This window comes from Pseudopipra pipra, chromosome 9 (genome assembly GCF_036250125.1).
Source record: "Pseudopipra pipra isolate bDixPip1 chromosome 9, bDixPip1.hap1, whole genome shotgun sequence".
In the NCBI taxonomy this organism is placed as follows: domain Eukaryota; kingdom Metazoa; phylum Chordata; class Aves; order Passeriformes; family Pipridae; genus Pseudopipra; species Pseudopipra pipra.
This window is the reverse complement of record NC_087557.1, coordinates 27,344,059-27,368,426: the sequence shown is the minus strand read 5'-3', so window position 1 is coordinate 27,368,426 and position 24,368 is coordinate 27,344,059. Positions and strand designations below refer to the sequence as shown.

Genomic DNA, 24,368 nt, shown 5'->3' with positions numbered 1-24,368 from the left:
TGGCAGCTTTGCACTGTCATGCAGGAGTGGAGAAGCAATTCCTCAAAAGCCTTTTTTTTACCTGAAAAGCCATTTTTCCAGACCTCTGCCACCTTCCTGCCTGCACAGACTTCCAAAAGGCACGTGCTCCAGGGAAGGTCTGCTCGATGCAGGGTGATTCCTTGGCAGTCTGGATGCGCTAGCTGCACTGTGGGCTGTTTGCAGAGTTAAGTCGTGCTGTGGATGCGTTTATGGCCAGACACTGAACCAGCCACAGCACCCAAACCTGGAGTCACCTCACTGCCCATGCAGAGCAATTGCAGGAGGGGTCAGATCCAGGGTGCCTGGTCCTGGGCAGCAGGTTGAGGTCTGCATCCTACACAGCTGAGGTGTGCATTGCACAGCCAGGCAGGAGCCAAAGGGATGGGAAGGGCCTGCTAGAAGGAGTGGGAGGTGCCCTGACCTCAAGTGCAGGTTTTTGAGGGCCATATACCTTTTGGTACCAACCAGCAGGATGCAAGGCAGCGCCCAGCAGACAGGATGTAGCCCCATGGGAATGGCACTGGCACCACACCAGTAAATAATAGGGAGATGGGAGAGCAATGAGCAGCATTATTCCTGCTCCCTTACTTGATTACCAAACACTTTTTGCCTCTGCTGTTATTCTGGGGTGCTCTGCACTGACACATGAACCTTGTCTGCCTTCCTTGTCCCACTGTTGTCATCCCCCTTTGACTGCCACTTACTGCCAGGGCTCTGCAAGCCTCATCAGTTGTGGCGCAGGCTCGCCAGGAGAAGAGCGAGTGTTTTGCTATTTCCAAGCTAATGTGGGGCTTTCTTTGAATTATTGTTTTTTGAGCTGGAAGGAAAGGAGGCTTGTCACACAAGATATCTGCTATCAGTACACAAATAACAGCAAGCCCATCATCGAATGGAAAATAATCGCCGCGGAAACCGAGTTGCAGGGCAGCCGGGAGGGATTATTACAGGCGCTGGCAGTGGCGATGCTGTCAAGGAGCCTGTGTCAGCACTTCCATTACCACCCACCTGGTTTCAGTGCGGCCCCCGAAGCAGCGCGCGGGGCCCCAGCGTGGGGTCATTTCTATTCAGAAGAGTTTCAGATCAACTGGCTTTGATTGGGTTTAAATGATGGAGTGTTTAAGAGGGAGAGAGAGGAAATACGAGGATGAGATGAAGGGAGGCATCTCAGAGGAGGGGGGGGGTTGGTACTCAGAGAAGTGGAAAACAGTTTGAGATAGGAGAAATCAGGAGTTGGGAGGGAACAGCTGGTCCTCATGGAAGCAAGTTTCAGATGGCCCCAGGGAAGGACAGCACAGGGAGAAGCGGGTGGCACCCCCTGTACCACCCGTTGCAGCAGTTCCTTGGGAGGCACCTGACTCTGCATTAAGCCATCAGTGCAGATGAACAATTGAGTTACAGACAATTTATTTCGTTCTTTTGGCAATGTGCTGAGCTCCTGGGCAGAGAGAGCCCTCATGCCTTGTAAACTTTGCTCATTGAGTGATTTGGGAGCATCATTTCCTCTGTGCTGCGTAGTGGTGAGGGGCTGTATGCATCCCATGCTGTCATGGCTGTTGGTGGGCTGGGTTCCCTTTTTTTCTCACTTAAATGCTCTCCAAAACGGCAGTTCGCATTCTGCTTGTGAGGGAAAGCTCTCCCTTCAAAGTGACCCACTCCCACCCTGCATAAGCCTTACAGAGCTGTCAGGGCACAGGCGTAGGGCAGGAGCAGGGATGACTTCACGGCTCCATGCCTATTCAGTGTCCCACTTGCGTCCCCATTACCTGAGCTGCACTCCCAGCCTGAAACCCAGGTCCCATTACTGGCTGCTTTGTGGTGAATCAGGCCTTTCTCAGAGGACTCATGGGAATTATGTCGGATCTGTATCAGTGTAACTGAGTGTGCAGGATCCAGCCCTCCATCCCCAGTGGGATCAGGAGGGTTCGTTTCAGTCCCCACCTGGGCTGGGATCCATTTGCAGATGCCCTCCGAAGGTGCCTGTGGATAAATTCCTCCACACAGGGGTGCGTCTGCACGCTGAGACCTCTGCTTTCAGAGCAGGAAATATTCGGTTTCAACACTTGGAGTTAAACATTTCCGCGGAGCCCAGGAGACCGTGCAAACAGCGGGAGCACCGAGGCTCTGCCTTTTCATCTCTCTGGCGCTGGCAAGCAGGGGGTCGGCAGCAGGGGAAGCACGGCAGAGCCGAGGAGGGTAAACACTGGAGCTGAGCCTACCGAGTAACCAGAGAGGGAAGGGGAGAGAGAGGGGCAAAGAAAACAAAAACACAGCTGCCAAAAAACAAAAGCCTGAAAAGAGCCATTCAGTGTCTCCCAGGAGCGGGTTTGGCACAGGGCAGGGAAGGACAAGCAGGGAGTAGGCGCAGGTCCATCCCACTCAGGGATGTGCACCCTTTGTTTGGCCCTGTGCAAATCAGTGCCCTCTGCTCCATCCAGCGGGGTAATACCTACACCCCAGCACAGTCCAGCCACACACACGGTGCGGCATCCTTTGTGTTTTTCATGGATATCAGGATGTCCCTGCTCCCAAAGGGAGAGCCAGGATATATGCATCCCCCTCCACCTTGGCATTCACAAACGTAACCTGAGGACTTGCCAAGCCCATCCTCTCCCTCTCCCCACAACCCAGCATCCCACGCCGTGGAGCTGGGGTGCCACTGCCCGGCATGAGGCACCACAGCGTGGGTGTGTGCGAGGCTCTGGGGCGCGCCGCGGATGTGGATGCTGCTGATCTGGGGAGACGCATCCCAACAGCAGCCTCTGTGGCACTGCAGGCAGGCAGTGGGTTCCACAGACCTGGGGAGGCTTGCGTAGGTGTCCTGCTGGCACGGGAGATGGTCCCTGCCTTCAGCCTGTCACCCGCACTTAGACCTGCTCCTGTGAAAGCGCGGTTGTCAGCCCCTTGGGCCAGGAGCCGGGGCTCTTTCTGTCTCCTGCTTCGCAATCTGTACGTCAGGGACTTGGCTGCATGTCCGGGTTCCTGTTCTCCTGCCCCTCTGGAAGCCCTCATTTCAGTGCAAGCACCAGCCTCCTGCACTCACCAGAGCAGGGGGATCTTCCCTGCCTATCATGAGGATGAGGGGTGACAGCTGTCACATCCTTCCTTGGCATGAATTCGTCACTGTATCATTGGTGTAGCTGGTGGAAAAGGCCATTGCTGCTCATTTCTCCTGCTGGCCTGGGCTGGGGTTGGGACCAGCCATGGAAGGCAGCAAGGCTCCTTCCCATGGCCTGAGATCCCTCCTGGTTGCTCCAGGCGTAGAAATCCAAAGTCACCCCTGCTTAGGAACATGCACCCCATGGAACAGTACTGGAGTTAAAGCAGGGAGCAAGGACTTGGGTGTGCAGGAGGTTAAAAAGGCCACCAGTCTAGTGTACAGAGCTGGTCCCTGGGAGGGACCCCAACTATGCTTCCTGAGGCTGCCAATCCCAGGTCCAGGACACTCCATCACCTCCCCCAGCAAATGAACACCTCTGGGCTCTCTGGAGAACAGAGACACAGGGATGTTCAACCTCTGTTTCACCCTCCTTTGCTGCTGAAAGCATCCCTGCTGAAGCTGTGGATGGCAGGCGAGGGGGGCTCACAGCCCCCACAGTGGTGGCCTGGGCTGGGGGCGGGGATGCAGCGCGGTAGGGCGGAGGGCAGCCTGTTTACCCATCCATCTGTACACCCCACAGCAGGAATCCAGCAGGATTTCCCGTCCACTCAAAGGCTGCCTGTTTATTTTGGGAGGGAGACTCAGACAGCTCCATTGTTTTGCTGTGAAGCTGGGGTTATAAATAGCAGGTGGTCGGGGACGCTCCTGGGCTATTTTGGGCCCCCACTAGACAAAAGTGGAAAAGCTCCAAGAGGAAGGTGGAATTACTGAAATGCCGACCTTTCCGGCAAGGGTCAGCAGGAGCTGGGTGTCTGGTTTTGGGTTGGGTTCTTGACATTATTTAAACATGAGGGAAGGAGGAGAGAGGAACATGTTCCCAGTTGCATGGACTTCGTGCTATGTCCTCCTCAGCACCGAGAAGGGTGGTGGGGATGAGGGCTGAGGCACCTGAATTCTGCATCAGAACCTCTCTGGGTTTAGCCCAGGTCTGGAGGAGAGACCACAGCGGGGTTTTCCACCTGGCTCTGCAAGTGGGAGAGTTCCCAGTGGATAGGGAAGCTGGGGAGGTAGGGAATGCATCAAAGCACTGGCCTGCCCCAACTTGCCCCTCATGCCTCAGTTTCTCCCATCTCCTGTAGGGATGCTGAAGGAAAGGGCAAGTAATGTCCCAGAGACAGCCCTGCTTCCACCAGGCACACACACCGTGTCCTGCTGGAAGGCAAAGATAAGCCAAGGTCACTCTCAAACTTATTTCAGACCCTTTCTCTCGTTAAACACCTGCGCCAGGAAGGTTGTACAGGGAGGAGCAGGGACCCAGTAAAGCCACTCACACCAATGTTTTATCCTTTGAGAAGGTCTGTTCCTTTAATGGGGATTCATTTAACTGGGCTCCGCCATCATTAGGAGCCATAAAATGGCACCTTTTGGCTCCTGATTGGAAGGCCACGTTTCACGCAGCCCCCTCGTATCCAGCAACGGCTGCTTTATTGTGCATTGCTGCCTCTCACTCGGATTTAACCAATTTGATCCATGTCTAATACATAAATAAATAATCCAGCAGGAGGGTTCACGTTGGATGACAACAGGCGGCTATAAAACACGTTTCTCCCTGCCAGAGCCATCTGAGCCAGGCTCCGCACGCCCTCTCATGAGCAGAGCTGCTAGTACAGCTGGGAGAGGGGGCCTGGGGACCCACAGGCTTCTCTCTTTTATTGAAACTTCATTGTTTGCTTTAGAGTTTTATTTTATGTTAAATAGATGCTGTATATTCCTTACACAGGGGGCAATAAAAGTTTCTGGGCTGGAATAAATTGGCTTCAGAGCAGGGAGAGAACCAGGGAGATATGGCTGGGCAGGGGAGTGGTGGGGAGGATTTGGCGTAAGGAGGGTGTGAGGAAGCACCTTGCTTCCCAAGCTGCCACAGGGACTCAGCCCAGCTAGGGATTGGGGTATACAGGCACCCCTAAATCTCACTGAGGGATGATACAGCCCCAGGGGGGTGAGGGCTCTGGCAGCTCTGGGTTACAGAGCTGCTGGTGGTGTGGGGAGAACAAGGAGCCCCAGCCCAACCCCGGGACAGGGTGAGAAATCCTGGATAATGAGCATCCAGACCTACTCCCTGCCATGTGCAGCCTAGTGCCATGGGTTCTCCTCTGCCCCCCAACATTGTGTGCCTATGGAGAGTTGCTCTTCACTTCAGGGGAAAGCTCATCCTGACCCACCCAACTTCAGGAATGCCAAGGAGGATGAAGACAGCTCTTCATAATTAACTGTTATTAGCTAATAGGAACAGTGAGCAGTGCTGTGTCATCCGTCTTCCCCAAGTCACACCACCTGCACCACAAACAGGGGAAGCTGGGGTTGCATGGGGTCACTCCTGAAATGTGGCTGTTGCTGCTCTCCTTTTAAGACTGGAGAGCCCATAGCCAGGGCTAGGATGCTCTCTTGCCAGTTGCTGTCCCACTGCAGAAGAGAGCCAGTCTCTGCCCCAGGGAGTGTGAGATGGGGAGAGAAATGGGGCTATACCATGAGAAAATGTCCTGGTTTCAGTCCTGTGCTAGGACGGAGACCAGGGCAGAGCAAAGGCAATGCTGATGGCAGCCAATCTGAGCTAAAGCTTTGTCCCTTCTTCTCCTCCCTACAGGCAAAAAGAAAGCAACTTTGTTTGACAGCCAGGCTCCAATCTGCCCCATCTGCCAGGTCCTCCTTCGCCCTGGGGAGCTGCAGGAGCACATGGAACAGGAGCTGGAGAAGCTCACCCAGCTGAACATCAGGTAAGCAGCTCCTTGGGGACCACCAGCATCCCTGGGGAGCCAGCTGGGGCACCTGCAGGTGGCAGAGGAGATGGTGGTACCCACAGCTACCAGTTCCAGAGATCTAATGCTAGACAGCAAGGCAAAAAACATTTTCCTGGAGTTCACTGCAATGGTAAAGTCAGGCAGAAATGCCTCCCTGGGGGCACAGGCATCCCTTTCCCTGGGGACGTGTGTTTGGTGAGCAGCTCTCACGTTGCTGACATCCCGTGAAAGAGCAGCCCTGCAGCGTTGGTGCACACTGCTCCCCAGCTACCTTCAGCTCTCTTCTGCTTTCCCCAGCGCAGAAAAGTCCTCTAATAAAAAAAAAAAAAATAATTGCATTTTAACTGCTGGCAGTTATTTAGGAAATGGCTGCAGCCAAGGGTTGGCATATCCCTGCCCCTGCCTTAATAAAACTCGGCAGCCTTGGAAAAGAGCGTGTTTATTTCAATTATTAATGAATTCTCCGGTCATTAAAAGGTGAGGAAAGGAATCAAACTGCTGACTAGAAGCAAAGTTACGTCACCAGGTGGTAGGAGAGGAGGGAGAGCATATGTGTCAGTGTGTGTGTGTACACCAGGGCGATGGGGTGCACGTGGCTGTGCACAGTGCAGAGGATGCAGAATCCATCCCATCTCTGCCTTGGATCTTCTTTGATTCAGCAATAGCCATTGCACATGGAGGGACAAGGAGGGAGCTTTAAGTTAGAGGGAGACCTCCCCAAATGGATGTGGGTTGAGATATCCCAAATTCGACACCCGCAGCCTCAAGCTGAGACCCGCATCCCCCACGCATTGCACAGGAAGATAGAGAAGGGGGGGAGCAGGGAACAGGCAGCCCATTTATCCCCCGCGACACCCAGTCCCCTTGCAAGCGTAATTTATGGTGTAATTTGGGCCACATCCAACTTAATAAAGGGCCACTGCAAATTAGTGAACAGGTTTAAATGAACAGAAGCAATTAGTGCTCAGAGGAGCCCATCAAAGAAGTTGGGCCAATATCAGAGTGAAACTGAAACCGCAAGCCAGGAGCAGAGGCTGGCTGGCGCGAAGCGGTGATGGGAAGGTGGCGTTTAATGGGAAAGGAAAGGAAACCCTAAATCATAAAGCATGACAAGGGCCATTGTGGGCCAGCTGACAAATGAAAAAGAATGGCATTATTCCTTTAAATAACAGCAGCAGTTAGAGAGGAGACAGCTCTCCCTGGCTTGCCCTCGCTTCCCTGGCCTGCTCCACTCGGCCACGCAGGCGGCGAAGAAGAATCAGAGGTCTTTATTAATTATTAAATAACGACTCCCTCCGTAGCATGATAGATAACGTTCAATCTAGGCGATGGATTCAGGCAATGGAGGCTAATCTGTAATACAGCAGCTCTGCACAGGGATGGGCTCTCCCAGTCCTGGAGGGGAGCGATGCAAGGGCCAGCAGCAGCAGCAGGGTGGGAGGGCAGCAGGAGTGGGCAGGAACAGCAGGCAGCAGAGTGTGAGAGGGTTGAAGTCCCATGCACTGCCCAGCTCCAGCGGGGCAGCTCAGTGTAGCGGGGTTGCCCTGTTTCCCATTCCCCCACCTTTCCCGCCTGGAGAAGCCAGGAGCAAGAACACATCAACAAGAGAAGAGAGAAACTAATAATGATCTCAAATAACCCAATAAACATAAAAATAAAATGTAGGCCTATAAACGTGACGGGCACCGGCAGCCCTGGCCGCTCCCTGCCAATACCGACTTGTTACCGAAATGGCCGAGCAGCTGTTACTTATCAGTCTGATGGGGAGAAGCGAACCAGGGGGCTGCTTTCCAAGGGCTTTTTTTTTTTTTTTTTTTTTAATTTAAAGAGGACGCAGCCAATCGTGGCTTGCGATGTTAAGGTTTTAATAAACCTTAATGATTTGCAACAAAATCGTACATTTACCATTCTCGGGGTTAGGAAGGCAGATCCCCTCCTGCCTGCTGAGCCTGCAGCGCTGGAGACTTGGCGGGCGCTGCATCAGCTCCTGCTGCAGCACCGGGACTCCTCGTGTGCTGGGATCTCTCCCGAGGGACCATGGCCACAGGGTTGTGTGGTGGGGTGAACCAGCCAAGATGCTGTCATAGGGTCAAATAAAGAGGCTGGTGGAGAAGCAAGGAGGGGAGCTGCCCTGTGCCATCACCTCTGCCGGGTGTTGAGCACTCGCTTGGACTTTCAGGCATTGTTGGAGTGGGGAGCTCGAGGAGGGCAGAGGAAGGAAAAGTAATTTCTCCAAGTGACTACAGGAGCTTCTTGGGGCTGAGATACAAGGGAGCTGTAGGCACCACCTGGATGATGCTACACATGGTTCCACATCTCCGGGAGCAACTCACCCAATCCAGTGAACCCCTTGCTCAGCTGGTGGCAATGGGATTTGTTATCCTCCAGAGACAGGGGCAGCCCTTTTTCCTCCCATGCGCATTGCTGGTGTGACCACCCTGGCCTCAGGACAGGGACATCTCAAGGTCTACCCAGCTGGAGCATCATGCAGTAAGGCAGGAGGAGCCATGTGGCAACAGGGCAGCACCTATCCATGCCTAAGGGCTGTGTGTGTCCAGGGGTTGAACACTGGTTGTTGGAACACCGATGAACATCACTCAGGAGGATCCAACCCTGGTGCAGGGTCAGGCTTTCACTCGAAAAAGCAGACTTGAGTGGGAATGAGGTACCTGGGTTTCTAGCTCTGCTGCCTTCTTGGTGTGTCCAGTCTCCCAAAGCATAGGGAGACCCATGCTTGTGCTTGCCCCACGGCTCCTCCACCCCGTGTGGGTCCGACCGAGCCTCGTGCACAGCTCCGTGCTGCGAGGCAAGGCTCTCTGAATGCAAATTTCATTTCTGAGCCACTGGCGCTGTTTCAAGAGCGGCAGCCTCCGAGCCCTTCTCGGTGTTACATATGTAACAGCCTCATTGAACTTGACATGTCAAATTCAGGCCATTTGTGCAAAATCTCCCTTTAATAATACCGTTTCATTTCGCTCAAATGAGACTTGAATGCATGTAAAATGGAAAAGGATATTTAAGCGCTAACATTAGGCAGATGTCTTGCCAGAGGCCGATTGAATATATGAGATTTTGAAGTGCTTAACACGTTTTCGGTGCTCCCTCTTAGAATATGTCACCTGGCTTTCTTTTTTTCTCCCCCTCGTTTCTTCCCCCCCCACCCCTCTTTAAGTGAAGGGTATAAATTGAAAGAAAACAAAACTACAAGCCTTGGTTTTATGGGTTTTAACTCTTGCCAGGCAAGACTGTTGGTATTCCTCCTCCAAAGAAGAAATTACCTTGTAGCTCACCTTTGCAGAGCACAGGCTCAAAGCAGCAGAGAGGCAAGCAGCAGTCCCACGATGCAGGGCAGAAGGGATGCTCTCCTTGCTCTGCATGTACAGCTTGGAGAGCAAAAGGTGCCCAGCTGAGCTGCTAAGTGCCACCAAGGTAAAAACGAGAAATAATAACAGTGACCCTTTGTGTACGCTGTTGCCCTGTGCCCCAGCCAGGCTGCAGAATACATGAATATTCCTGGTTTGTGTGCATGAAGCTGATCTGTGCACTAGTTGTGAGCCTCCTATCCTCACTCGATTTATATTCACTTGTTTTACACCTCATCCGTGCTAAAGGCTTGCAATAAAGCACACTGAAATGTGAGACTCTTTCTGGAGCTGTCAGTGGCCCCAGCTCCAGCCTTCGGCTGGTGCTCTGCCTGCAGATGCATTTCCCCAGCCCAGGGCTACACGGGGAGGGCAGGTGAGTTCGAGAGCAGCACCCACGGGTGTCCCTCGGGACAGACACACCCACACACCCACACACACACATCCCTGTGTGCATACAGGTGCACTGCTGCACATGTCACTGTGGGTAAATACTGTGAGCAGAGGTGATGCTGGGCAGCGACTGCAGAGGACAGCCTCCTTATGGAGGGGAGGCTGGGTGAAGGGCAGGCCTGGGGCTCTGGTTTGAGTTTGGGGTGGGAGGGAAGATGAATTTGAGGACAGAAGAAAAGTAGGAAGTGGGAGCTGTGGAGCCCCACCTCAGCTGATGCTCCACAATGGGTCCATGGTTCTTTCTAGTGTTTGGGGAAGAGGTCTTTTTTGGCTTTTATTGGTTAAAAAAACCTTAAGAAGTCATATTACAAATACTACATATTACAAATACTTGCTGAGTCAAGCAATTTGAAGGTTGGAAATGTGCCTTTGGATGCAGAGGTTTTAATAGCGCGATCCTCTGTTCTTGATTATGCAGTGCTCTTTTTGAAAAAAAAAATATTTGGCAGGGGGTGTTTTTATTTCCCTATGTGACAACTGGCAGATTCTTCCCTCCACTACCAGCAGCAAACCTATGCTTCTGAGCTGGGATTTTCCCTCCCCAAAAGGATCAGATGTATCAATATAGCTGGGGAGTAGTCCAGAGGGTGGGGCAGTAAGTTGGACTGTGCTGGCTCTGTTCCTGCTCTCGGAGCTGGAAGGATAGTGTGAGCTCAGACAGGGCTACCTCAGCTCTTTCTCCTTAATATAAAGGATTTTCTAAGCTTAGCAGACATACCCAGCAACATTCTCATGCCATATTGTAATATTATCTCTGCCTGTCTATGGCATCCCAGGGCTGGGCATGGTGGTGCCTCTGGGAATGGATGTGCTTAGGTGGGAGGGTGAAGGATGATGCTGTTCTCACAGGGTCCCATGGCTGTGCAAACTCTCCCCTTATTCACTTTTCTTCCTTTTTTCCTTTGCAGTCATTAATTAATCTGAGCATATTTGTGTTTTAAAGCCCATGCCCAGTTGTTGGCTGCTCGCAGCCTGGGCTAGCAGCTCTCATTGCTCCTTGACACTCTGCTGGGAGCATGGAGCCACATCTCTGCACATCCAGCATCTCAGGAGCTACTAATTTCCCCTAATGACCTTTCTGTGTGTCCAGGAATAATTTCTCTTCTGATTCTCTGATTACGAAGCATTTCCCAGAACACAGGGGGCACCGGGGTCTCTCACCTTGGTGCAGATGGAAAGTGCAGTGGGCTGTTTTCTGGTGACCTCAAAGATGCTGTCACAAAAAGCCAAATAGTGTCAGGCAAAGGAGGGCAGAGCAAGATGCGGTGGGAAGGTCTGTGACAAAGCAGGTGAAGTGCCCAGATGGGGGATTTAGCTTGACTCTTAGAGCCAGCTTTGATTCATGTCAGAGGAAAAGAGCCAGCCATGGGACTATGGTGCTCCAGCTCCTGCAGTAGCACTCAATGCACATCTGCCCGGGCTTAAATCTTCCTTTAGCATCCCCCTGAAGCTTCCTCTCCCTCGTTTGCACACGTGCTCTTTTCCTCTTTCTGTTCTTAATCCTCCCTTCTTTGGCAGCCAGCATGGAAGCAGAAAGTGCTGCACGGAGCATCTTCACCCTGCTGAAAGGGGTTTCAGCTCCTGGTTTCTTTATGTAGAGAGGCACAGCAGTGGCTCTTCTCAGGGGACATAGGCAGCTCTGGGCCCACTGGGATAAGGAATAAGGAGGAAGCTGGCAATATAGCTAAAACATGAAGGCTGTGGCACCTTGAGAGATGGACTGGTCACTCCAGGCAGGGTGACTTTTCTTGAGAGATGTCTCCAGACCTTTCGAGATGCATCCGGGATGCATTCTTTCACAGGTTGCTTTCCCAGTGTTTCATGGTCTTTCTGACATGTCTTTCCCATGGTCTTTCTGATATGTTTTTCCCATGCTAAACCCCCCAGAGCCTGCACTGGAGATTCCTGCTGATGGATGAGTAGGGAAGCACATCATCCCTATGGTTCCTGTGTTGCACAAGTGACAGGGGCCTTCTGTGTTGCTCCTGGTCAGCATAAGGACACAGAGCAAGTTATAACATGGGGTTCACACTCTGATCCTGCTCAGGGAACCTTGTGTTTAAATATAGCTGCTCCTCCCACTGCCCCAGTGCTTCATTTCTATGGGATCTGCCGAGCGCTGTGCTGTCCCAAAGGACCTTTGGAGGAAACCTTCCTGGGACCAGCGTGGGTGGCTGCTCTGGGAAGGGCGAGTGGCCATGCTGCCAGGCCTGGCAGGATAAATAGAGTGTGTAAAACATGAATTAGCTCTGTTGTCATGTGTCACATCAGGGTCATGGCTCTTGCCGCAGGTCTCCTTGATTTATGCCTGGGGACTTCTACTTGATGGCCAGGTACTTCCCAAGGCTTCTTGTGTAGCAAAGGCTGCAGGTCCCCCAGCCTCTGAATGAGAGATTAGAGACATTTTTGAGTGAGAAGGGTTTTTTCCAACTCTCTATTCAAATACATGCCGATTCCCTTCCTTGCATGCAATATACACCAGCAGGTGCTCCAGAAAGGGCAAGGAGCCCTGGCCAACAAGTGAGATTGCAACTGGGGAAAAGCAGGCATTGCAACCTCCTGCTTCTCAACTTATCCCTGTCTTTTTTCTTCCTTCTTTTTCCACCTTCTTTTCCTTTCTTCCCTTTCTCCCTCTCTTCTTCCCCCCTCCCTCCCTCTCTCCCCACCCCCCCCCGGTATCAAGGCGACATCTCCAAGCCAAGTACTTTTAATTTCGCCCGTGGCCCTTGCTGACACGGTGGATATGCACAGCAAGTTAAATTCCCGCCTGATCAATAAAGCAGAAGCAGTGTGTCCGACTGGTCGATATTTTTTTATCTGTCTTCAGCCCAGTCCTGCTGATGACAGCCCCCTGTGCTTCAGCAAAGGCACTCAAGGGCATCGGGCTTTGGCAACACAGCTCTTTTTTTTTTTTATTTAAATTAAAAAAAAAAAAATCCAGATGCCTACAAAAAAAAAAAAGTTCATGGAGTTTGGCCTTTGCTTAATAACGTTTTATGATTTATCTTAATTTTTAATTGAAAAAAATTTGCGAATTAATTGATTTCTGGGACTTGCCAATTAACATTGTAATTGGGTGCATGATAAATTTCGAGGGAGCATCATTTTTCTCCCTCTCCCCCTTGTCACCGAGAAGGGGAATCGTGAGGGCAGCTGCTTCCTATCCATACGCCCCCCGCTCTTTCCAGAGGTGCCGCTGCCCTCCTCCCCCCTTGCTACTGTATCTTAAAGAAGGAACAAGAAAGCTAATAAAGTCATGTTATTAGAGTCTCGCCAGAGGTGACCCCTCAAGGCATAAATCCAGGCCGAGGAGATGCTGGGGACAGGTGCTATTAAGTGTCTGACCGCGCTGTGCAGGCGGGACTGGGTACCTCTCCTGTGGCACCCTCTCCCTGGCTGTGGGGAAGGCAGTCAGCCCTCCTGGGGCTCCCAAGGGCTTTCCCAGAGGGTTCTGACACCCTCCAAGGTTTTCAACTGATCATTTCATTGCCTGTGATGTCTCCCTTATGCTCATCCTGGGTGTGAGCCCTCCACGCAATGCCCGACTATTCCAGGGAGAGACCCAACAACAGCAAAAACCACATCCCACAGTTCCTGCAGCATCCGGGGGTTGTCCTGAAGTCAATGTCCAACAGCAAAACCAGGCTGCTGGGACAGGCTGATGTTTGGGAGCTGCTCTGGGGACACAAAAGGGGTTGTTCACATCCTTCTCTCCCCTGATCCCCTCGGGGAGCAAGTTCTGCCACCCCACACCAAGGTGTTGAGCATGGAACCTCAGCTCTGGAGTCGTGGCTGTCCAGATTCAGGCATGGGTACATCTCCAGGTGGGTGGTATCACCTAAAGATTTCTCCAGCAGTATGACTCCTGTCAGATTTAAATTAAACACACTCTGTCACTGGAGAAACCTGCCTGGAAGTGTCAGCTTCTTGGTGATACCTGAGCAGGGCCAGGACCACCTGCCTGCACGAGGCAGCTAACAGAGTCACGTCCCTGTGGGGATTGTGGAGAAGTGGGTGAGCTGACTGCTGCCAAAATGAGGAGTAAGGACACAGTGTTAGGCCAGGGCAGTGAGAACACATTTTGGGGACTGAGACAGTGGAAATACCAAGTAAATTGAAGCATGGTTGGTGTCTCTAGTGATTCTCCCACCCACTTCACATGCTGGCATGGATTATCTCGTAGTCAGCTCCGGTGTCCTGTGCCCATGAGTTTGGATGGGGCTCCACTGTGCCATCTTGCTGCACCCCAGATTGTGCAGGTAGTGAAGGATGGCAGTCCAGGTGGAGGGTCCCAGGCTTCCCTGGCAGAGCCACAGCTCTCCCCACCAGTCGAGACACTGGGCCAGGATGAGTCCAGCTCCAAGTCTGCCAGTGTCAATGGCAGGGAAACATGGGGGAATGGAGAAAAATTTATGAGGAGAGGAGTCTGTTTATTATCTAGCCAATGTGGTGCTGCTGATACCGTGGATTTATCTTCTTTCATCCCCTCTCTGATTTGTGTCCCTGCCCCTCAGTGTGGCAGATTAATCACGGACAGAAAAGGAAGAAAGACCCTCCAGCTTCCTCTCATGCACTCAGAGGGTGGCAATGACAGCAGCCTGGACCCTTCATCCATGGCTTCTCCAGCAGAGAGAGCACAAGCCAGGCAGCTTCCTGGCCTGCTTAAGAGATGCCCCATTCCTCTCCTGCCTGGCAGACCCCAGGGAAGGCAGAGGTTGCTGTCCATAATCTGTGGGTCAGAAGCACTTCTCATGGGTTAGAGTTTCCAAGGTAGCACAGTAGTGAAAAAATGTGTGGGTCATATTTTCCCTCGTTCATGCAGTGCCCTAAAAGTGCTATGAACTCTCCTTGAACTGCCTTCAGACCCGCGGTACCCGCAGCCCACTCCCTGACTCCAGGGCATGGGTTTGCAGTCTGGGGTTTGGGACTTTGCGGGGCAAAGCCTTCCTCTGCTGCCAGCTCTCAGGGCAGCAGGAGTCCTGGGAAGGGATGTGTGGAAACCCAAGGGTGAGAAATAAATCTCCGGTCAGTTATTTGCCCTGAAGCAATGCATGTCTTCTGCAGAGCCTCTTCTGAACTGCCATGTGAGCTGGGAATAATTAAACAGTCATTATAGCCATGGTAGCAATGAGCCCCCCAGATCAATCTAATGCATGACCTTTCCCTCTGATTTTTCTTTTTATTTTTCCAGCCACCTCCTTTTCAAATAGTGGGAGAGAAATAAAACAATGCCCCCACCCCACTCTTCTGTTTGGCCAGACACATATGGACCATCACATCCTCACCCAGAAACCTGTTACCCACTCTGAGCAGAGACATGGGGTACCAGAGGTTGATAAAGGAAAACCCAGCAGGGCAGAAAGAGTCGGGGATGCAAATAGGACAGAGCAAATAGAGGATTTCAGCATGGTCAGGTCATGCCAGAGCGTTTTATGATTCTACTGCGTTTCTCCTTCAGCTTCAGGTTTTTGGGGGAAGTGGGTGACTGCCCTGTGGGGTCAGATTTGTCACAACTGACCATGTTGGACACTGAGGTCTCACAAATACTGACTGGGGGAGCATTTGGGAAGCATGTCTGGCACTGTATGTGCAGAGTGTTTCTAGTCCTGACTGCAGCTTCTCTGGTAATTTTTTTACCATCACTTCACCCCTTTCCCCATCATGGGATGCAGGTGCTGCTGGAGGAGCCACAACAGGTTAAAAATCCAGTTTCCCAGGCACAGATCTCACCTGGCCATGCTGGGGACTGTCACCTGCAGCTAAGTGTAGCTTTAAAAAAAAAATCAAACTCCTATTTCCTTATTTAGGTTTCAGAAGACACTTCCTCCTATTTAAACTGGTGTTCACAAAAATCCAATTCCCTCTCTACCCAAAAACTGCTTCCCTACAGCTGGCCTTGCCATCCACACAGCTATGCTAGAGGCTTGCTCTGCTGCCAGGATTCCCATCCCAAGGCTGCATGTTCAACCCACAAGTCCTGCAGTTAAAAATAAAGTTTCTGCTGGATTTCTTTTTTTTTTTAAAAAAATACATCTATCAGCTGCAGCCCGTAGAAATCTTTTGGTTTTGCAGGATCTCATGTGGGAGCTGCATGTGGCTGGTGCCTGTAAAGCAGGGGGCTGCTGAGACTGATTCTGTGGAAGAGTTGCAGAGCTGGAGGACTCCAGCTGGCACAGCAGCAGTCCTCTTAGCTGCTCCTTACTGTCCTTCAGGGATGAGCACAAACAGCTGTAGCTGCCCGAGCTCAAGGAACTTCTTCTCTTGCAGTTGTTATTAATTATATGTGGGGAATGCTGCCATTCCAGGTCTGGAGCTCAGCCCTTCATTGAGGGATGCCCATCATAAATCCTGCCTTGCTCTAGGTGGGGACTCTGCAGAAATCTTGTTTGAAGATGCTTGGGGAGCCTAGGCAGCTGTGATGGGCTGGAGCACATCATCAGAGGTGTTTTAGGCTTTATTGTTGCTGCACTGAGACTTCAGGCAAGTCCCATCACTGCTCTGTACTCAGATTTCTTCTCTGAGAACGTTTCTTTCTCTCTCAGTCTCCTCACTCAAGCTGTAGCTACAATTGCAGCAGAGCCTCCCTGCCCTTGCTCCAGGATGCTGCAGTGATGCCCTGGTGCTGGCTCAGTCAGTGTGTGCGCTGAGGTGGGTGCAGGGGAGGAAAGCTCCTGATCCTGCTTCCCTGGATCTGCCAGAGCTGCCTGGGCTGGGGGGGTCAGCAAGAGCCCTGCCTGTGTGTGGTGGGCTGAGGACACCAGAAGCACACCCTGGGTCATGTTCTCTGCTGGAAGCTGATGAGCCATCTCCCATGGGGAACAGGCCTTCTGCTTGTTGCCTGGTTTGGGCACCCAGAAAACTTCTCTCTTCTTTTGGAGGAAAGCTGAGATTCCTAAAACAGCTCGCAAGAGCAAAAGCTTAAAGGAAAACTACCACCTTGCTCATGGTAAAACACGATCAGATCACTTAACCTTCAGCTCATGCCCTGGGTTTTCCCTGTGGGAAGGAGCAGCATGGGGATGATAAGGGACCACTCCTTGCTTATTGTCTATTTTATTTCCCTATGTCAAGCACACCCCAAAAGGTAGGACCATAACAAAATAAATAAACTTGAAGGTCATAGTAACCATGGCAGGGATACAGGAAATCCCAAGACTGTGGGTGAGGAAGGCACATGTTTGGCTTGCTGAGCTGCCCTTTGGGATGTCACTATTGAAGCACTGGGTCTGAACGGCCCCTTGGGGCTCAATCAGGGACGTGCCAGGGGATTCCCAGTTGTACCTGGGGATGCTCCTAACCAAATCTATACTTAGCATTAATGGACATCTGCACGTCTGTGGTGTAGCCTGAGTCTTGCTTTCATTGTGAAGGGCCTTGTTGAGAGTAAATGCTCCTCTTAAAGATGTTGGGCCCTAATATAGAGGAGTGATGGGTCCCCAGCAAGCACCCTGGGGCACGTGGAGACCTGGCTGTGCTGCTTCTGTTAATGGGTGATGCAGCTGGCAGCCTTGCATCACTTGGAAATGCAAAGTCTTCAAGAGAGAGAGAAAGAGGTTGGCTGGGTCTTCCCAGGGCATTTCTTACTCTTCTTTGGTACTTTGGGGGGGTTGCCTAAAAGGGAAAGAAGTTGTTTGGCTGTAATGAACTAGATAAACAATTCCCCAAATAGATTAAAACTAACTGTAACTTAGAAAAGCGGGTAGTAATTATATTTTATTAGCTAGCAAAACACCATTTTTTTATTTCATAAGATAATTCTGTGTAAATCACCTTAATTAGAAGTGTCAGACGAGCCCGTGAATATCGTACTTAGTAACTAATTTCCTATGTACAGGTTATAATTTAAAACACATGGATCACTCGCCGAGTGGAAATATGCTAGCCATGAAATAATGTGAGGAGTGTTGGGGTTATTACTATGTAAATGTGTAATCATTTCAGACCACTGCAGCCTGGCTGGGTGATTAAAGAGAATCCCAAGGTCTCCAAAGATTGTGCTGTCTGCAAGGGCCTAGAGCGAAAAAACTTTAAAAGGCACCGAAAAGTGTTTGAACTTTAAAGGTCTTGATTTCCCTTTTACCATTTTTAATTTGTCTGCGGTGTTTATGGAGGGGAAGGTTTCTCTTTGCTGACGGCCTTTCGATCCTCAGCCTGCTGCCAGCATCCTTAAGAGGCGTGGGGGGCTGCAGCCCTCGTAATTCGGGGGCTGTTTAACAGGATGGAGAAAAGCACCATTAAATTGCAGGATCTAGGTGCTTGGATGACCAGGGCTTGCACCCATTTCTGACCCATCTCTGGAAATAAATAAAAACAACTTGAAGAGTCTAGCAATAGAGTAGGGCTACATTGCAAGAAGGAGGGTGGGGGTATTAATAATCCTCCAGATGAAGAATAAAATAAAGTCTGCCAAGTTATCTAAACCGGTCCCCTTCCTTATCGGTCCCAAGCAGAGGCTTGGTGTTTTGGCTGACCAGAGAGACTCTCACTCTGAAAAATGCAGTTTCCTGGAGGTAATGCCGTTTTTAGGAGGACTTAATGATATTCTTCCCCTTCCCCTTGAAAAGAAATAATTTTAAACACCTTTAACAAGAAAAGACAGGAAATGAGTTTGGTTTTTTAACATGGCATTTGGATTATAAAAGTTGTTTCACACTTTGTGCAACTGAGAAGTTCAAGGTAGTGGTGGAGATGTAGAGGGAATGGAAATCTTTCCCATCATGCTTGTTCTTGTACAGGCTGGAGATGGTGCAAGGTCTGCATCTCAGTGGGCAGCAGAGACTTATTTCTGCTCTGTGCTGTCTCCTGAGAGCAGGGGGCAGAGTTGGGGGACAGGCCACGGGGGCATCCTGTACTCCCCCCCCAGTGAGCATCCAGCAGCACATCCCCTCAGGGAAGTGGGGCTGTGTGGGAGATGATGCCCCAGCCCATCCATTGGTGGTCTCCAGAAACTGTAGCTGGGAGTGGAGCTGTGGCATTTGGGGTGACCTGATGGCAGTGGATAACTGTGTATTTCCACCGTTTCAGGGCTGGGGGCGGAAGGCAGTGGCAATGGGAGAGGAGGGGGGCCATAGCCCCAGGAGAAAACACCTTCCTCCATCCCTGCTCATTTCATAACACCCAGCCATCTGCCAAATCAAGGCAGATTAAAGCCAGCCAAATTCAATTTCTCCCTGCTGGCACTGCAGCTCGGCATCTGGGGCTAAAGTGTCCCCGACAAAGCGAACATGACAGGCACATTGCTTTTTTGTCACATCTAGTACCGTGTTGATCTTCTAAAAGTCTCATAAAAATTTATTGATGTCTCCCATATTGCTGTGATTGAGAAGAAAGGAGCGCGGGTGTGCGGAGCCGGGTGCGCGCGCGCGGGCGAGCGTGTGTGCGTGTGTATATTAATGCTTCTGAAGTAGATCTGATTTGATATGTCTTGTTCTATTGTCAGCATCTGTTTAGCGAGGCTTTTTAATACTTTCTGGCTGCCGATCACTCATCCTTAGCCTGGGATGCAGGCTTGCATACAAATTTTGTTATTAAACACAATTCCATTCCCCCCCCTTCCCCAACCTCCGCCTCCCCCCCGCTAACCTCCCCCTCCACCCACCCACCCATCCATCATCTCCCTGGGGCTATGGGGAGCTGGGAGCCAGCCACCCCACCGGCGTGTGCTTACAAGCACAGGCACTGGGCTTGGCAACATATTTCAAGAGCCTTTTGCCTGCTGCAGGTGCTTTGCATTGACAAATCGAATCATGGGGAAATAATTTATTTCCTAATGCTGTTTGCAGCATGTTAGCGGGAGAATTTACATGAGAGAGATTACTTTAATAACCAAAAAATTACAGTGCAGGCCTCCCCGCCATGTCGGCTTTGATATGTAATTGTTTCAAGTTTAACCTGTCTGGAGGGGGGAAGGTGTTATTAAATCTATAGCATCTCCCGCTGGCGAGGGCAGGCGAGGAGGAGCACTGTGGCAGGGACCTCCTTCCCTGCTAAACGGGGAACAAGCTGAATTAACAAATCACTCCAGCCTCCAGCAGAGCTGCTGCTTCCCCAGTGCAGCTGAAGCTGAGGGGATCTTCTTTCTCTTGCTCTTATGCTGATTTAATTCTCTTCTCTTTCCTTCCCTCCTTTTTTCCATTGTTCCTGACCCTACACAGGGCTCACCACCTCCACTCCCCACTCCCGGGCTTTCTTCCTTATGTCCCTGCAGATGTGCTCCTCACTTTTCCCCAGGGGTGAGAGAGGAGCTGTGCAAGCCCCAAGGAGGGGAACAGTCAGTATTTGATTCATGTGGCTGGGTTGGGGGAGTTCCACTCACAGGGCCATTTTATTCCAGCTGCAGAAATAGTTGGCACTGCCCTCCTTACTGTGCCACTCCAGTCAGGGTGAGGAGGCTCTCGTTGGTCCAGTGAAGAGGAACGATGTGCTTTACTATTTGACCTTGTGAGATCCCTCAAAGCACTCCCCTCCTTGCCCACCAGTTTTGTGATTCTGACCCCATTGTCTTCTCTCTTGGCAGCAAGAGCTCCATCCTGAAGGATGCCATGGCAGCGGGCACTCCCAAGGTAAGTGAGCACAACTCAGCATTCTTCCCCCCAAGGAATGCTCTTTATACCCCCTCATCTTCCCAGCCAGCTTCGTGTCCTGCTACTCAATGTCTCCCAGGAAGGTGGCCATGCTTTGGGGCCAGCCAGCACTGGGGAAAGCTGCTGTCCCCATTCAGCCGCTGGGCTGGAGCATCCAAGTCCCTGCACAGGGCTCTGTGATCCTCCTCTCCTGCAGCCAAGGGATGGTGGAGCTGAAGGACCCGGCGGGCTCTGGGACTCCAGATTGTGTCTAATGACAGCTAATGAAAGCTGATCACACGCAGGCTGAGCTCAGCCTGGGAAATCACGTATGGGAGTTGCGGGAGCCAGAGCCATATGCCAGCTTTGGAAGAGTGGACTGGGCCTGCCTCAGAGGAGCAGCCCAGATCACTAAAAGACCCCGTCTCAGCCACATCCCCCTCCCCAGGACCCACCTCCCACCCCCTTGGCTCAGAATGCAGAAATACAATGTGCACAGAGCACTTTTTACTGATTGGTATTACTGTTGGCTGGACTTCACATGACACAGCAGTGGGAGGGACTGGAGCTTGGGCAGGCAAGTGGGCAGCAGGGAGCACTGCAGGGGCAGCTGGGCATTGCACAGCCTCTGAAAACCATGCTGTGCTCCCCAAGGGGGGCAAAGGCAAGTGGTCCAAGCTCTCCTATGCTTCTGGTGGCACAGTCCAAGCAAGGGAGACTCCCTGCTTCCAGACAAGTGCAGGGCGTCTCTCATGGGAGGTGTCTTCATGCTTGTTTTACTAGAATCAACTTCAGGTCTCATTTTCCCTTTTTTTTTCTGGAAGCATATGGTCATATTTTGGCATGTGATGTCAGAAACAAAGACTGACATTTCAGCTCCAGGTTTTCCCCTTGGGGCTGGGTGTCTTGCCAAGCACATCAACACCTTGTCTGCCCCACCAGGGGGGAGCCACCATGCTGACCTGAGTTCCTGGAAGGTAGGGATGAATCCCAGATAACCCCAGCAATTTCCCAAACTGTCCAAGGGAAAACAGAAATCACAATGATACTCCATAGTGCTCCACACCTTTGTCTACTGTGTGACTATACTTGTCTCCCGTGCCCTGTCCCAGGTAGACTAGGAGCAGAGTGGAGACCTGACTGTTTCTCCATGAAGAACAAGCAGAGCAGAAAGCAATCCCCAAACCCACCCACTACTGATAATCCATGGAGTGTGAGGCTGCCTTGCCATGTCTTGAAGGAGCTGGAAAGGGCACCAGCAAAATGAAAGCAGCTGGACTCTGCAGTCTTCCCTTTCCCTCCTCGTCAGGTCTCAGTGTAGATAACTCAATGGTCCCAAACACATCGCCTGTGAGGGAGAAGGACAGCTAGAAAGACAGATTAGCTGTTTGGAGGCAAACACAGTGAGTGACTGACAGAGACCAGATAAAGAAGAAGGTCCATCTCGCGGCAGGGCCGGGCTTTTGAAGTTTCCATTGACAAAGAATCCCATTTGCCTTGAGCGGGGGGATTAAACTGGGACTGGAGCATCGTTCTATGTAAAAGAGATCAATCGTCCCCTGTCACCACATGGATCTTTTCCCTTTGCCCGTCACGTCTGGGGCTAAGAACATTAACTTCAAGAAGCCAGGAGAGCAGGGAGGGAGAGGGTGAAATCAGGAAATCTTTCATTCCCTTCTCAGAGAGCTTGAAAGCCTCTCGGCCCAGGAGGATTCATTATTTCTAGGTGGCTTTTGCTGGGAGACAAGTCCTGTGTGGCATGGGAAGGCACAGTGCTGTCACCTTCACCTGAGTTTGGTATTAAAGACTCCTTTGTACCCAGGTGGGGTTGAGGAGGAGGGTGGTGGGGAAATGAAGGCTGCTCTTTCCCTTTGTGCCCGCTTTATGTTTACAACGTGGGATGCAAGTAGCCCATCAAGATGTGATGTCCTTCTGAGAAAGTCCTGCTGGGGACAAAGCCGGGCCTCTGGGCCACCCTTAACAGGGGTCCCAGGCAGTGGGGTGAGGGACAGACCCCCAGGGTGGGCTTGGAGACCATGTCCAGGCACCCAGGCATCATTGGAGGTCTGGCAGGCACCACCTGGGAAGAGCTGGGACCTGTACCATGTCTGACTTCCTACCCTGGGCGCTGGTAGAAGGGGTTGAGAGGACCATGGGGACTGCTGCAATGTTTCTGTACATTCCTTCTCCTGATGCCAACAAAAGGGGCAGCACCTCCAGCAGCTCAGCAGTGGGAGAGGGGGCTGCTCCTTCCCCTCCCTCAGGAGCATCACCTGGCAAAACAAACAGGGCCAGACTGGTTTCACTCAGAGACATGGGAACTGGGATAGGGTGCAGGCTGGCAACTACTTTTGTGGTCACCGGTGGCACTGAGTCCACTTTAGGGCTCACGTAAGACCTTTGCTTATAGCACCACTACCATCACTAGTTCTGTGCTGGCCTAAGGATCTTCCTGGGGTGCAGCTGGGGCAGGGGATTTAACCTCCCCATGGTCTGTCTCCTGGCTTGGCTCCCATCCCTTCCCCACAGTTGCCCCAGCAAATGCCTCTCCTGGCAACAGAAGCCCAGACGTAAATGTATGTTCCTCGCTCACTGCTCCCCTGCCCCTGAAGAGCTGTCACTCACTGCGCCGGGTCAATTTTCATGGCAATATGTCAAAGAAAATCCAATCACTCAACATGGGATGTGATGAATGCAGGATTATTGTATCAGATTCTTCTATTATCGGAGCCGACTGAGGCAGTGACGGTCAAGCGAGGGCTGCGAGCTGGGGGACACCAGCCAGCACGTCTGCTTGGTGCCCAGGCTCCCTCTCTGCAAAGGCAGCTCAGGGGGCAGTGCTGAGAACCAAGTTCTTCAGCACTCAGGATCCTTGTTTGCTATTAGAGACCATGCCCAATCAGTGGTGATATGCCAGTGTGGACAAGACACTTGGACAAGCAGATTGTCACTCAGGAGGACACTTTCTGAAGGTTTGTCCAAGCCAGCTATGCCCCAGACCTCTGTGAGCCTCGAGCTTCCCTGAAGCACTCCCCAGCATGGCCAGAGGCTGGGGCTCAGGCAGAGCAGGCAGCAGGGATGTGTTCCAGAGGCACATGGACAACACCACAGGCTCTGTTCAGACTGGTTGCCCAGGGGTCTGTCTGTAGCTGTCAGCAGTGTGCAGTTCCCCTGGGCATCATTCCTGGACTTCACACTCTCCCCTTGCCTTTCCCGTCTTGCCTTGGCTGCCTCTTGCAAGGTGTTGTGCAGGAGAGGAGCACACATTGTGTTGAACCCATTCTGATGAGGTGTCAGACCAGCTGTTCCCACTCTTCCTTGTGCAGCTGATGGGAATTTTGAGAGTCAGTGTCCCCAGGTCCTCCTAGCTACCTAAGAGCACTTCTTCACTACTGCCCATGTGGCCTGTGGCTCTCCCTCCATGGGCTGTTGTCCAGGTGGGGTATCATCACTGTCCAGAAAGATCTCAGTCCCTAAATTTCAGGGTATTAACTGCAGACTGTTGCCTGTCACCTAACAGGCAAACTTACATCTCCTGTGGAAGTGCTGATACTGACCACTGAAAGGGAAGAGACTGGGCTCCATGAAGCATCCCAACTCCTGTGGCAGGTTTAGCACTCGTTTCCCGCTGCTGCGTCCTAATACATGGCTGCAAATTGCCTTTCCCACTAGCAGTCCAGCTCGTGCTCTGGCTCTTGCTGAAAACAAACACTGACGTGAGTGGCCACAAACAAAATCCATCTCATGCATCCAGCAGATGCTTGTGGCTGGTTTGTTTAGGTGTGCACCCAGCTCCACGGAGGGTGCCCGCAGGCAGGTGGCCAGCACACTGCTCCCAGACCTCCGGCAGAGCTGGGAAGCAAGCCACAGTGCCAGAGCCCATTGATTCCCCCACCCACCCCCGTGATTTTACAGCTTCAACGAGCAGTTTGAGAGAGAATTACAGCATCTAGTGGGAAATTTGACCACTAAAGCCCTCCAAGGAGAAAGTGCTTCGAAGCAAGCAAGATTTGGAGCCTTAAACCTTGACAGAATGTCTGTATTAAGCCCTTCCCAGCTGCCTCACTCGAGATGA

At 51.7% G+C, this 24,368-nt stretch overlaps 1 protein-coding gene across 9 annotated transcripts in view; it reads left to right on the top strand.

Annotated features, from left to right (window-relative positions):
* The window catches only part of RNF220 (ring finger protein 220), a 218,860-nt gene that overhangs the window by 127,798 nt on the left and 66,694 nt on the right, over window positions 1-24,368 (top strand). For all 9 annotated transcript variants that reach the window (XM_064665409.1, XM_064665403.1, XM_064665408.1 and 6 more), the window contains 2 exons: window positions 5,763-5,892; window positions 20,248-20,293. In XM_064665409.1, the coding sequence (XP_064521479.1) occupies window positions 5,763-5,892; window positions 20,248-20,293 (176 nt within the window). The remainder of the gene's footprint in view (window positions 1-5,762; window positions 5,893-20,247; window positions 20,294-24,368) is intronic.